The sequence below is a fragment of the Macrobrachium nipponense genome, chromosome 46 (assembly GCF_015104395.2).
Source record: "Macrobrachium nipponense isolate FS-2020 chromosome 46, ASM1510439v2, whole genome shotgun sequence".
Classification (NCBI taxonomy): Eukaryota; Metazoa; Arthropoda; class Malacostraca; order Decapoda; family Palaemonidae; genus Macrobrachium; species Macrobrachium nipponense.
This window is the reverse complement of record NC_061106.1, coordinates 21,157,416-21,172,415: the sequence shown is the minus strand read 5'-3', so window position 1 is coordinate 21,172,415 and position 15,000 is coordinate 21,157,416. Positions and strand designations below refer to the sequence as shown.

Genomic DNA, 15,000 nt, shown 5'->3' with positions numbered 1-15,000 from the left:
TATATATATATATATATATATAACATTTGTATAAAGAAATTTAACTATTCTGAAAATACGTTCCGATGTGTTAAGGCATTGCAGAAAATAAGCAAACCGCAAAACTGTCAGCATCTGACATCGTCCACCTAACCTGGGATCTCAAACAAACGCAGACATGAGGAGTAAGAAAAGATTGTATCAAATCGTGCAGCTATCGATCAGTGTGGCGTTTCCACTCAGATGGCCAGCTTTTAATGGAAAAGAGATAAGCTTTCTCTTGACATAATCAAGTTGCAATTCGCTTTATCCCCAAATAGAATTTCTAAATCAAGCTCTCGTGTCAAGATGATACATTATGAAAAACGAGATTTGTTTGTTTGCTTGTTGAGTTGTGGTTTCGCCTTTATTTGATGATTCTTTCTGTTTTTTGTTTCTATTTCTTCTACGCTCTTCTCTTTTTAAACGTAGTATCTTCAGCAAGATGGTGATAATGATAATAAATCAGTCCTATATTTTTACGACAAATCCTAGTGTAGAACCTAACAAAAAGTTTCTACGAGTGATGATCCCAGGGGATCACCATATAATGTTTTGATCCTTTACAAAAAATAAAAGAAAGATTCCTGGAAATTTACTAGCCAACTTAAATTACATTCTAAAATTCATTCCATATCGAATGTAATATATTACCAGCGATGATCCACGTAAAGTTTTCCTTGAACATTTTATATGAAAACTAGGGATTCGCGTAGTTGATCATTAAAAAAAAAATCTTCATTTTCAGGATTTAGGAAATAAAAACTTCGTTCATGTCAACTTTATCATTTTCTTGTTATATAATGATCTACGTTGTGCTTCAGGGGAACGGAAAACCCTTCATTTACCATTAAAGTACTGATTATACATATATAATATACATATATATATATAAATATATATATATATATATATATATATATATATATATATTATATATATATATATATATATATATATATATATTATATATAATATATATATAATATATATATATATATATATATATATATATATATATATATAATATACTAATATATATATCGTGTGTGTACTCATATATATGTGGGGTGTGTGTGCTTGTGTGAGTGTGTATCCTGTTCAAGAGTTTTCATCCACTACCAAATAATTAGCGACATACTAATATAACGCTATAGTTTCAAACATATATAAACACTGTCATCTTCGGTACTGAGTTCACTGAAGAAGAGAAAATTGAACATGAACGTTCGTAGAGGGAGGATGAGACATTTTAATCTGATCAATAGAGAGAACATAAATGTAAATTTTTATTGAGAGCGTTTATCAAAAACCATCCCAAAATGAAATATGATTTGGTTACGATAACTGAAAACAAAAACAAACAAAAAACGGAAAGGTAACGATTACATTAAGCAAGGAATAACGTGAAAATGATAACCTTAATTGATTTTATATAATTAAATGGTTAGAAATCTTTATTACTTCAGTAATTCACGCTAAGCGAGGAGAAAGCAATCACTTAGCTTCAACTCATACCAAGCTGGAATTACATTCATGATGATTAATACTCATTGCGTGGGAATGAATTCAATGTATTGTCTTATGAAGGCGAAGGAATTAAATTGAAAAGGGAAAAGTTCCACAATATATCTCTTTTTGGGTATTTTATATTTTGCTTTCTCACGAATCTCGACGGAGACATATATATAGTTTTTTTTCTTTTTAATTTTTTTAATTTCATCTGATTCTAACCTTTTATTCGTATTCCTAAACAGTAAGTACAAATGATTTTTAACGTATATGATTAGTAATATTAAAGTTGTTAATAAGTTTGCACAGTAAATGTAGATAAGTTTGATAAAGGGTTTTACATATGGCAAACGACAATTTCCTCTGTTACTGTAAAGTAAGGTTGTTGCAAAGAAGTCAATCAGTTTTGAGAAAATCTAAATGAAAATTAGAGCCTCTTCCGTTTCTAAGTAAGGAATGATGAAATAATGAAATCACGCGGAAAAATGATTAAATGTTGCAAATAAGGAAATCCACTGGCAAAAATTAGTGGCCAGGTGGGATTCATTCAATCAGGAAAAACGCAATTGAAAGATGCCGTGGTGCCTACAACCCCGAAAATCTCTCTCTCTCTCTCTCTCTCTCTCTCTCTCTCTCTCTCTCTCTCTCTCTCTCTCTCGCTTTAATTAAAATTTCATGTGTCTTCTTTTTGCGTTTACCTGGAAGTTAGGCAGTTTGTGTCATGAAGAAAATCGGTCAGGAAAGTTGGAGGAATACTCGAGGGACACAAGGCGCCACTCCAAGTAGGAGGAGAAGTTGGAGAAAGGAACATCTGAAGCCCAAGGTATTTTCGATGTGAATCTTGCGAGTAAAATAAACAAACTGAAGCATAGCTTCAAAGTTTTCCTCGTCAGTGAATGAGTAGACGGTTGCGTTGGTTGTTACATGACACAAGCTATCCATTTTACTATGGCAACTAATGCATGTGATCAAGACAATTAAACAAATGGAAAATCCAGTTTCATAAGATAAATCACATGCGTTCTGAAGTCGGTAGCATTAAAAAAACAATCTTAAAAAGTTAATCGTTTCAAATCTTAAACCAGAATAATTAGGTACATATCATACTCGTTAATTGGAACGAGTTATACACAACGTTTCCAAGAAATATTGGGAAGATTTATACTTCGTAATTAATAGAGATAATTTGTGATGCAAGTCACTTCACATTCTTAGAAGTTGCTGACGGACCCAAACTCTGAAAGAGATAAGAGGAAGCCAAACTTATTTTACGAATAATACGTGATGGGCGAGCTTATTCAAGAGTTAAGCCATAAAAGAGAGTTACAAAACCTTCTCATACTATAATATTAGCAAAATGGTGCTATCTGGGTTCACTCTCTTAAATTACAGCAACGACAAATCATGCCAAAGATAAACTTTCCATAAATATGGTTTTCTACGGTAGTGTACATAGCGAAATACAATCTATTCATGAGAAACTGAAATCAAGTAGGCAATTCTTTTATATTCATATTTTCGTAATTTTTTTTTAGCAATTAATATTCTTTTAATTAAACTTCTTGGTTTATGGGCTTATCGTAGTACAACATAACTTCAAAAGGTGCCTCAATGGCTGAGAAAGTACGATTTTTTTTCTTAAAGATGCCAAAGATACGAGACTCTTGTCAAAATGTTTCATATCACTTTAGAAACCACTTTGGTTTTAAAGAGGCTTGTTGCATAAAGAAGAGAGAGAGAAGATAGAGAGAGAGAGAGAGAGAGAGAGAGAGAGAAGGAGCAGGGGGTTTGGGGGAAGTTAACGAAAGGAAATTGCGTCTGCATGTCCTAAATTTCGGCCTAATGCTACGCATGGCAACATTTGCTTTCATGAGAGCTTTCGCTTCTCTGGGCAGCAAGTTATGAGACCTGGTCTTATGGAAAACAGAACCAGAATTCACTAATCCCATATATGACACAACTCAAGAGAAAAGGCAGTGGAGAAAGGCTGACATATGCATATGTGTGTTCTCATATATGTATGCTTGATATATATAAATATATATGTATATATATGATATATATATATATATATATATATATATATATATATATATATATATGTATATATATACTATATATATATATATATATATATATATATATATATATATATTATATATATATATATACAAAACACTATTAAAGCAAACTAACTGTCGGATCTGTACTGAACTATGAACTTTCTCCAGAATTGTTTGTATCTATTCTTGTCTTTTTTAACAAAACAGGTGTTTTGTTCTGCCCGCGCACCTTCGACGGATGGTCTTGCTGGAACGACACGTTGGCGGGAGACACAGCTTACTCTCCTTGTCCGTATTTCATCACTGGATTTGATCATACCAGTAAGTAGAAAGCACACTAAATACAGGACTGAAATTACCATTTTAGATGTTCAGGGACTTCATTTCTCCTATGACTCTTTTTCGGTTTATTGTAAAATGAATATCGTGGATTAAATTTTAAAAAAAAAGAGAGAGAGAGAACGTATTACGGTTTTTTTATTGTAGAATTATCTCAAGTTCGTTATTGTAGAGTCTTCAAGTTGAGAGTAACGGGAAATAGCTTTTGTTAATCAAGGGAATTCGCTATGCAATTGTGCATATATTATCTCAGCTACACAAATTGTGTACCATTCTGGCGCCCCTCACCCTTTCAGTTTCCACCTTTAGTTATCAAGTTGCTGTTTCTCCTTTTATATTTCATTTTAATTTGGCAAACATCAAGATGTGATATATCGCTTTTATAAGACTTACTTCATTGTTTCATGTCTTTGATTTCAAGAATAATGAAAGTTAACGTGAGTCTTTTCAATTTTTTTCTTCTCGTTACCTATTTATCAAGATATAATTAGTGGTAGTAATAACACTGGCAATATAGCGTATCAGCAGAAAATATTGGTCATGACACTCTTCCAAGTTCTTTTATTCGTCATGAAAGATATTTTGACTGTTATAGAATTGCGTTATGAATAACTAACGTGTATTTGTTGGTATTCTTTGATTATGTCACTATTAAAGAAGATATAAGCTTTACTTATTTCTTTCTATCCAAAGACGAGTGGATTAAATCTGCATTATTTACCTAGAATTAGAATGACGTGCTTTTATTTTTTATGTAATAATTCTGATTCGTTTCCCGAATTTCCTGATTGCTTGTGCAGACTCATTTTTCAGCTACCACAAAAGCTGAATGGAGTTTGTTAATTACATTCGCCATATTTTTAAACACGTTTGCAATAATAAAAGTTAATTTTGATCATTCGGAAACCTTTCAACAATCAAGCTAGACATCATGCCTGCCAGAGGACACAAATGTTGCATTTGTATCATCGAAATGTACAGATAATGACGATACATTACATAGCGAAGTGAAAATACAGTATTCCACTGTCTCAGGCAACCTTCATTGTTTTGAAAATATGCAGCTCTGAATATGAAAGGGATATATGTTCAAAATGGACTTGATGAATTATAATAAACATATGGAAATGGTATCAATGAGGAGTTCTATTGGAATAACTAGTAGCTTGTGGCACCTCAGTCGCTTTCATGATTTTTCATTGTTATATAAACCAGAGAGCCCTAGTTCCTGCAGAAATACATTGTGACTTCTGGTTTATTATGTGAACTAGGTAACGGGATGTTAGTCAATAATGTGTATATATATATATATATATATATATATATATATATATATATATATATATATATATATATCGGTGTGTGTGTGTGCGTGTGTGTGTGTCACAGGATAACCGAAAGCGCAAGCCCGTACATAAGTCCAGCTAAATCCACATCAACAACAAAATGTGTGTGTGTGTGTCTTTGTGTGCGTGGAGACCGAAAAAATTCGCCGAGAACAGGTAACATGAGAGCGGAAACTCCAATCCAAAGAATTCCTCAAAAAGAAGTGCTTTACTATTATCTATTTTCTGCACGGCTAATGGGGCAGTAACCTAATACCTTCATCGAACTCAAGACTCAATAGAATGAAAGAAAAAACTGGGACAGGAGGAAGAACGGGACCTCATTTCGAGGAAGGCCATAGACCCACATCTTGAAATAGAGTCGGAAAGTAAAAGTGGAGACTTTATTTTTAGTAAGTTAGTGGAGACAGAAGGACTTACCATTATTTTGTGGTCCGTTGAGGAGTGACTCCATGGCGACGGAATGACAGAAACATAACCATGGAAAATAAGCAGTGAGATCAAAATTATGGCAAAATTAAGAGTAAAGAGAGGTAGATTCATAAAAAGAATCGTCTTCTTTTCGTCCTGCGAATAAAAAAGAATAAAAAAAAGGAAGGATTCCAAGTCTAGACCTAATAATTAAAGCGCAGACGGATGAGGGCAATTTTCGAAATTAAACTACCAAATTCAAAGGTTGACCATCACTAATAATTCGGTTATGCGAGGCGGGATTAATAAATCATGAGCAATCATAATGTAAAGCAAAGAAATATGTTAGATTCCGTATTAAGAAACAAAAAATCGTCTCAGAGAGCACAACTTAGTTAAGTAAAAGTAGATTAAAAATTCTCAAGAATTGATTTACCGATGAACGACAAAACGTCTGAGAGCAAATGCAAACTACTGAAGGTAGGACAAACTTGGAGGTAAAAGAGATTGAAGTGCTTAATCCCTAGCAAAAAGTTTAGATGAAAAAGGCCGGAGAACGTCACTGGTAGAGAATAAAGTAAAACAAGAGGCAGGAAACTGCAAGTCTGAAAACAAAACTTGAACTTGGGAAGGAAATGCAAGTTAGACCATTAAAAGTGAATACGAAAGCCGGTAGAAAAAAAAAATAAAGATATACGAGTTTAAAGAGCTCAGTGGATAGAACAATAAGCCGGAAGTTCACTTGGTAAGCTTTTTAATAAACTGTGAATTCTTTTCAGTACCTAGACCGTGCGAACATTATCACCTCATCTCCTTGGAACGTGTTATAAGAGCAATGATTTTATCATCAACAACAGATGGGAAAAACAGAAAAAAAGGCGATACAAAAACCTATACAATAAATTGCGATTAAGGTTGCTGAAGCTTAATCTATATTATTCAGCCTCTTCATCAAGTATCGTCGTCCATGTGATTGCATGATCAAGTCGGAGAGGAATCCAATTGGACCATGAGGGTGCTCGTCGGGAGGGAGGAACATCCCAGCCACCCTTACCGTTGTTTGGGTAATCGGTTACCGATCCTGGCGACATCCCGTTGCTAAATTAGAAAGAAATTATTTTGGTTTAACTTTGTATTTTGCAAGTATAATTAAAAATGATGTTGTGGATGCTATGAGATGTTGGAGGAGAAAATATGGAAGGACAATTTTATTGATTAGTGATAACATTAACTAGATTTTCGATACTTGACTAAAGCATTGGGGTATTTTCCAGTAAAAGATAAACTATTTCTGATTTTATGGACATTTATGAAATGCACGTCAAACTGCGATCGTTTATATAATAATACTGAAGTTCCCTTTCCATTTCCCATAGGAATGGCGCACAAGGTCTGTAACGAGGACGGGTCCTGGTACCGCCATCCTGAGACCAACCTCACCTGGTCTAATTACACCACTTGTATTGATTTTGAAGACCTGAAGGTAAGTGATGGAATAAACTCGAGATAGAGTTCCTCTAATTAAAACGCTTTGCTATCTGTAGAGCATCTGTTGTGAGCTCGCGTGTCAGTGTTCCTGACATGATAATCATTTCCTTCCGTTGAGTAGGGTTCATATGATTTCTGGCTTCGTCAGGACGAGTGTATGGGTCATTCCCGATTCCACGGGGTTTTTTATGTGTATGAATTTCACGCCAGGAAATAAGATGTTTCATGGAATTGTGAAACGAAACTTCTCAAGTTTTCCGTGCAAGTATGATGTAGCAGACTGTTAAGTATGATATATCAGACCTGTTTAGAAAGTTGGCAGGATAGTGTTAATGAGCCACCCAAAAACATGTTTTCTTAAATCATACAAAATTAATTTCTTATCCTAGTCATATTATCACTTCTCTAATAATGATGGGAGGATTTCATTAAATCTTGAATATAAAAGTTTATTTATTTTTTTTTTTTTTGCAAATTCCTAAAGATTTATGTTTCCTAACTATAAAAACCATATAAAATTATTTGACATTATACGTTAACGAAGAACATGCAAAATAAATGCTGAAGAAGTCTTGGAAAGAAAATCTGCTATAAATAGTGAGGTGCTACAGGGTAATGTTTTCTCTTTTTTTAAATGTTTTTTTATTTACCCTCCTCATGGATTTTATAGTGAAATATGTGTGTGTATATATAGTATACATATAAATACATGATTACATATATAACACACACACACACAAACACACACACACACACATATGTATATATATATATATATATATATATATATATATATATGTATATATATATATATACATATATGTATATATATATATACACGCATACATGCATACGTGCGTACAGTGAGGGGGATATGCTGTCCTTCAGATTCTATACATAAAGAACCAGCTGTAATGATAGAACGGAGAGCTACGTCAGTCTCTCAAAATTGCCATTCCAGTCCGCACCTGGTTACCTAATAACCAAATTACAACGCCGCTGTTGCGTCGCAGAAAATCATTTCGTCAATCCCCAGAGCTTTTCTCTTTCTCTCTTCCCCTATTCCTCTTTCTCTTTGCTCAAGAGGGGATGGGGAAGCAAAAGGAATTATATGTAAGGGTTGAGGATAAGATGAGATTAATCTTCTCTTTTTCTTCACCCTTTCAAATCCGTCTTATTATCCGTCCATGATATATATATATATATATATATATCATATATATATATATATATATATATATATATATATATATATATATATATATATATACATATCATATATATATATACATATATATATATATATATATATATATATATATATATACGTATATGTATATATATATATATATATATATATATATATATATATATATATATATATATATATATATATATATATATATATATATATATATATATATATATATATATATATATATATATATATATATACGATATATGTATATATATATATATATATATATATATGTATATATATATACATATATATATATATATATATATATATATATATAAAATAAAGTAACCTTATACTATATATATGTATATATCTTGTTTCAGTAATCGATCATTATCAATTTACTAAGGTATGAGAATCATTTGTTCATCAAGCAAGAATTCACATAAAATAAAGCAAGCTTAGATACTGATTGCTTACTGATAAAAATACTCTTGCATACATATGCGTACATAGGATTATATATATCACATATATATATATATATATATATATATATATATATATATAATGATATATATATACATCTGTGTATATATATATATATATATATTTTATATATATATATGTATATATATATATATATATATATATATATATATATATATATATATATATATATAACCCGAGGTCTAGAATAGCAAACAGAGTTCAAGCCGTCAACATTTCGCGAGGATCCGGGTGCCATTACCTGGCAGCCATTTAATCTCGCCGCCGATGATACTTGAATGGAATGGCAGATGGAGGGGAAACAACGGAGAAGATTAAACCCCAAATCCTTCCTGCCGCCTCCGAGCAGACGGAGAAAATGCTGCATGACGCGCTCTCTCCTTGCCCCTCCGAGGGTGCTGCTGCCGCCCCAGGGGTTATGCCCCTCTCGAGCTAGGCCGGGGATTTGTGTGCGCTCCTTTCTCCAGAGGCGAATCCCGGAAAGGGCTGGACAGCGTGTTTATTTTTTCGTTTCTGATGCGTCATGGGGTCAGGGTCGAATCCGGATTTTCGGCTTCTGGTGAATCCGTTGGCCTTTAAGCTAAGAGCGGCTCTGGTAAAGCTCTTTTACTTTGCTGTGTTGGCGGAGGGTAATGAGTGTTCTTCAGTTCATTTCAATTCTTAGCAAACCATGTTTGATCGGTGATGTTCATTTATGGTCTTTATCTGGATTTTTTATGCTCTTCAATATTCTATATATTTCCTCGATCTGTAATCATTTGCTATGACTGGAATCAGTTTTTAATCCACATAGTCGTTGATTTCTTCTTAGAATTCTCTATATTAAAGTTAAAATAAAAAAGTCAAATTTTTTTCTTTATAAAATGATCATAAATTTTCTCGGCCACAATCAGAGGTTTGATTGATTAAATTGATCATGATTCCCATGAGCTGAATCATATTCTATGTTCTTGAGCAATCTTTCTATCATGATGTAATCCATACCAGCTGCTGTTTTGCTTTAGTACATATTTCTATTCCACTGCCAAACCTTCTGTTATCTTTTTACTTGCAAACCCTTGCATACTTCTTCGCAAGCATACCATCTAACATCTCTACTGGGTCAACAATGTTGGGGAAAACGATTTTTCACCTTTGTTTATCGGTCTGGCTGGCTTTGCGTTAACAAAATGTGAAAAAGATAAATCAATGGCCTGGTTAAACTTCTTACACAGCTCTCATAGCCCCACTGATTCATGTTTTCTTATAAAAACGTGCAGCTATTACACTTCTTAATTGCTGAGAACATTTATCATTATAATGGCATTCCTCAAACACAATGGTCATTCACGTTTGTTGTTCTCAATTATGTCTTCAAACATTCATGTTCACATGGATTGTGAGTCGAATATTTCCCCCGTAAAATGTCCCGTCATTTAGTTCTGCGTCTCTTCGATCATCTACATTCCTCATCCTTTCAAAGAGTTCCCTTAATTAATCAGCCCAAGACAGCGTTTCTCCCAGACGCCGTTTCGTATTAGTTGTCTCAAACATATTCATTTATTGATATTTACTTTCTTCTTTTCGTCAAAGTTTACGTTCACGATGTTCTCTATCATTTTCTTTTCTTCTTTTCACCTTCCGTTACAACCCTTAGCTACGTTCTCTTTTACAAAAGCAGCTATTTCATTGATGAAACTTTAAATTCAATTTTATTATCAGTAACTTTCATTCTGATTTAAATGATAATTTCTACACGGTCAAAACGTCTTTCTGCAAATGACTACTAACTCCTGGTAGCAGTCCAATCTCTTAAGGCTCACAAGTGAGGGACTCTCGCAAAACATCTATTTCCTGCGCCTCCTTTTTTTTTATTAGAGTGGAAAAACGTTTGCCACAAAAGATTAAATAAAATAAACACAGCTGCATGTTATCCCGCAGAAATCTAACAGTATTATTCAAATGCCTTTCAGCTGCATGCTGCTGTAATTACGTGCTGAATTAGATATCTGTTTCTCTTTTCTTTTTTACTCGCCTCTAAAATCTTCTTACCTTCGAATATTAAAGTAATCTCGAAATCGGCTTTTCATTTCCTCTTGTCAGACATGCCTGCAGAAATCTCACAAAGCATGATGCAGGATTACAGAGAAAAAAATTAATATACATCGGAGGACCATATTTTGAGATAATGTTATTAATTTCCTTGTTTGCCTCTGTCCTGGCAGCAGTGTTTTATGCTTGGGAAATTCTTTGATTATAATCATTATTTTTTCTGTGACGAATAATCCAGTCTGAATATAATGCAATGAAACCGCCAAATGGAGAGTAAAACTAAGAGAGCTGGGCCGCCTGACGTCATGGAGTTCTGACTCTCTCGGCATAAGTGGACTTTTTTATGCTACGACTTTGCGTCAAAAGGCTGATGTGAATCTGGTCTTATCCTTTCGTTTCTCAGAGCTCTTTTCTCTGAGGCGTGAACAACTGATGGTATTTCAGTTTTCGCTTATTCGGGGAATAAGCCTACAAACTGCTTTGTTTTTGTTGTGGGGGGGCTGGGGTAGGAAAGCCTGCAAAGGTCTGCAAAAGGTGTTTCGCGTTGAGCTAAAGATACAGGAATTTTAAGATAGGATATCTATGATTTATTTACTGGAATGAAAATAAAAAAATTAAATAATGTGCATGTTAAACAGTACAAAAGAGTTATTTTTAATGAAATATAGCGTATTTATTTTAATTTTCGTTTGTGAAACAACGCTCTATTGACTGTAAATTGTAGTACGCGCCCCGAGTAGCCTGGAGATCCGATCACGCCTTGTTTTGACAAGCTGCAACGTAGCGTTCTTGGTTGTTGTAAGAATTTTTCTAAGGAAATAATTCGTGGAGACTGAAATTTATAGTCGTTTGAGTTCTAGATATTTTCTTTTTCTTGTGGAGAAGGTCAGGAGAATATTCTCTAAAGAAGGGGGCCATGAATGTGGATTTTCAATGTTTTTAAAATAGCACTTACAATATTACAAAAAGTACCGAATGCCGGAAGGGAAACTTTTATTGGGTCATTGGCTTCCCATTTCACCCTGGAAATATTAATGCACGTGCTAACTGCGCAGCTGAATACTCAAAGTCATGCTTGAAGCTGAGGCAAAAATGGCATCGACTGGCCCACCCTTGGAATATTCAACAGTTCGACAAAAGGGTCTGCTGGGAAACTTCACTAATCAATGAAACTACCTTCTATCCATTGCCCTCTGTCTGTACCTCAGTTTTCATTAAAAGAAAGTAGACTAGATTCCATCCACTTATCCTGACTCCATGTACCTTCAAATAGATATTCTATCTGGACAGTTCATAATCAAGGTTTATTCAAGAATGTTGTTTACTTTTTCCTGACGCTAGAAATCATGGAATGAAGAAATTACTATATTTTTAGTTAATGTGTTATTCAAACGGTTTATGAATATCTAGCAGTAATACAATAGAAGTCGTATACAACGTATTAAAATGGATACATGCATATTTTACAATTACTATTGCAGATAATTTTCGAATACACAAAACATGAAAGCAATAAACATTTCCTCTTTTTACGTAAAATAAATGTTGTTAATGACAAGTCAACAGTACAAGCGCATTGAATACTTTGCTATAAGTTCCATAATACCAAAATTTATTCATGACTGCCTGATTAGGAGATCCAGTCATGAGTACAACATAATCAAAAGCAATTAACTGACGCTTTTGCATCTGACAAAAGAATAAACTTTTACAATGTATTCCATACGGAAATGCTCAATTATATTTTATTTCTGATTAAACTAGTTTTTTCTCTTATTTTTTACGACGGATATGTTTTATGAAAGAGAGAGAGAGAGAGAGAGAAGAGAGAGAGAGAGAGAGAGAGAGAGGAGAGAGAGAGGATAACCGAGTTACGTGCATTGTGAATTATTGAAAATACCTCAGTGCAATTCAATGGTCTCATAAAAAAAAAAAAAAAAAAAAATGATACAATTCCTGGACAGGGAAATGAGAAACCTCCAACCAGAGCATCATAAAGATCGGACTGATAGAGGAAAAGTGGTGCTTCCAAAGTTTTACTGTACGGATTTGTCTCAAATGGAATAACGTAAAGGAAAAAAAGTTACGCAAATTCTGACAGAAATTGCCGTGGCTCTGCATTCAAATTGGGGTTGCAAAAATAGTGAACCACCGCGGTACATCGAACTCTCTGGGTTTTTAAATCTCTTGGTACTTATAAAATGAATTCGTATGAACCTTTATGTTTACGATTTGCATTCGTGTTAGTGTAAATATTCAAACTCTCAAATTGAATGAATTAGCTTTTTACGCCTAATCACTGTTAGTTTTTTAACATTTTATTTTTCAAAAGTATTTCATGGTATGTAGGAACGAAAGTTTACATTCGAATATAATATCGCTAGACACACAACAGTCTATAGAAATTTTAGGAATCAGTAACAACGGTACAAAAAATGCTGGAAAGACTGAAAGGTCGAATGGATGGAATAAAGATAATAATAAGTGTATGGGTAACCTAAACAATACGAAAATGGAAATGAGAAACTTCTTGGAGGGCCAAAAGCTATCTCTACCTAGATTTGAAAAGCAGTCCTGTAGTGAATGAGTGTTTACAAATTCTTGCGAAAGATTGCAAATTGACATATTTGGTAGATGTGAGGCGATAAGACTGAGAGAAACAGAGAAAGTCCAGTATAGAAATAAATAACTGGTGTCTTACGGCTGAGTGCCAACTTGGTAAAGAGTAAATGGAAAGAAAAAAAGATTTTGTAGGTAATTAATAGATTAAGGATGATTTGTGATGTAAGCAATGGATTATATTTTACCAAAAGGTATTTGGCATTAACAAGAGAGAGAGAGAGAGAGAGAGAGAGAGAGAGAGAGAGAGAGAGAGAGAGAGAGAGAGAGAGAGAGTTATTAAATTCTTGCCCAAGTCTTCAAAATACTTCTTTTTCCTCACTCGACTCAGCATCAACTTTAAATATCAATTTATTCATCTATAATCCCCTTAGCTTAAGCTATCCAAGAAAACTATGCATATATGCTATTCATAACATACTCCTTTACTACCGCTTCACAATTCAGTGTTCAGGAAGTGTTCATTTGAAAACAGTTCATTTACTTTCTATAATCTTTTTTTTTCGTACTGTTATAAATCTAGTTTGCATTTAGTGGGTGTAACCATAATCTAAGCATAATGCAGACATAAAAATATTATGGAAACAACTCTTGGTAAATATACCTGATGCTAACAGTTTGGAACAAAGGTTACCTCTGTACAGGAAGGTAAGGATATCATTTTATTCTTGGATGTCAACCTAAAGTACACGCCAAAGTTTCAGGCCCCGGTACTGATCTTTCATTAAATTATTCTACCGGGTCACTTTCTAAAGGAGCACTTAACATTAATAATGAATGCCCTGTTGGCATCCCAGGATCTTGTTGGAAGCGTTTATAAGACTTGAAGCTTACGTTAGACATCAAGTAATTTTGGGTACTATGGTAAATTTCATGTCGTGATACACTACCATTTAAGAAAGCACATGCTGAGATCAGTTTTCATTTACAAATGTCTCCTCAGTATATAATTCTGTACGTGGCTGGTGTTAAAAAATCGACTATGTTATGAATATACATAATAGGCTCATAAATGCAATTATGTTCCAGCATCACTGTTAATCCCCTAGACACTATAATTACTGTTGTGATCTTCTTTTAAAGTTATGGTAGATAACTTTATGTGGCGCATGATGAACACCGTAACCGTTCCTACAGGATATAGTTAAACCGATGAACATGTTTAATCGTCTAAAAACTTAATGATTTTAATCCATAAGATGTATTGTCTAGTTGTAAGTCTATGGGTAAATTATTATTAATGTAAATTTTTGTATGACTGCAATTTATTTAAGTATTTGTTTTTATTATATATTTTTGGTCATCGTTGCCTCCATGAATCTATTTGATTGTAGAGGTTGTAAATTATTATAGTGATTTGTCGTTTTTACATATAGCCTCTGCATGCATGCCTATGCTTTATCAGAAATCAAACAACAGATGTTTCACCTAAGCATCTAAGAACAATTGTTGACAGCATATT

At 33.5% G+C, this 15,000-nt stretch overlaps 1 protein-coding gene across 1 annotated transcript in view; it reads left to right on the top strand.

Moving 5' to 3' along the window:
* LOC135214666 (calcitonin gene-related peptide type 1 receptor-like) overlaps positions 1-15,000 on the top strand; it is a 58,858-nt gene that overhangs the window by 1,431 nt on the left and 42,427 nt on the right. The window contains exons 3-4 of the mRNA XM_064249003.1: positions 3,801-3,914; positions 7,066-7,172. Coding sequence (XP_064105073.1) covers positions 3,801-3,914; positions 7,066-7,172 — 221 coding nt within the window. The remainder of the gene's footprint in view (positions 1-3,800; positions 3,915-7,065; positions 7,173-15,000) is intronic.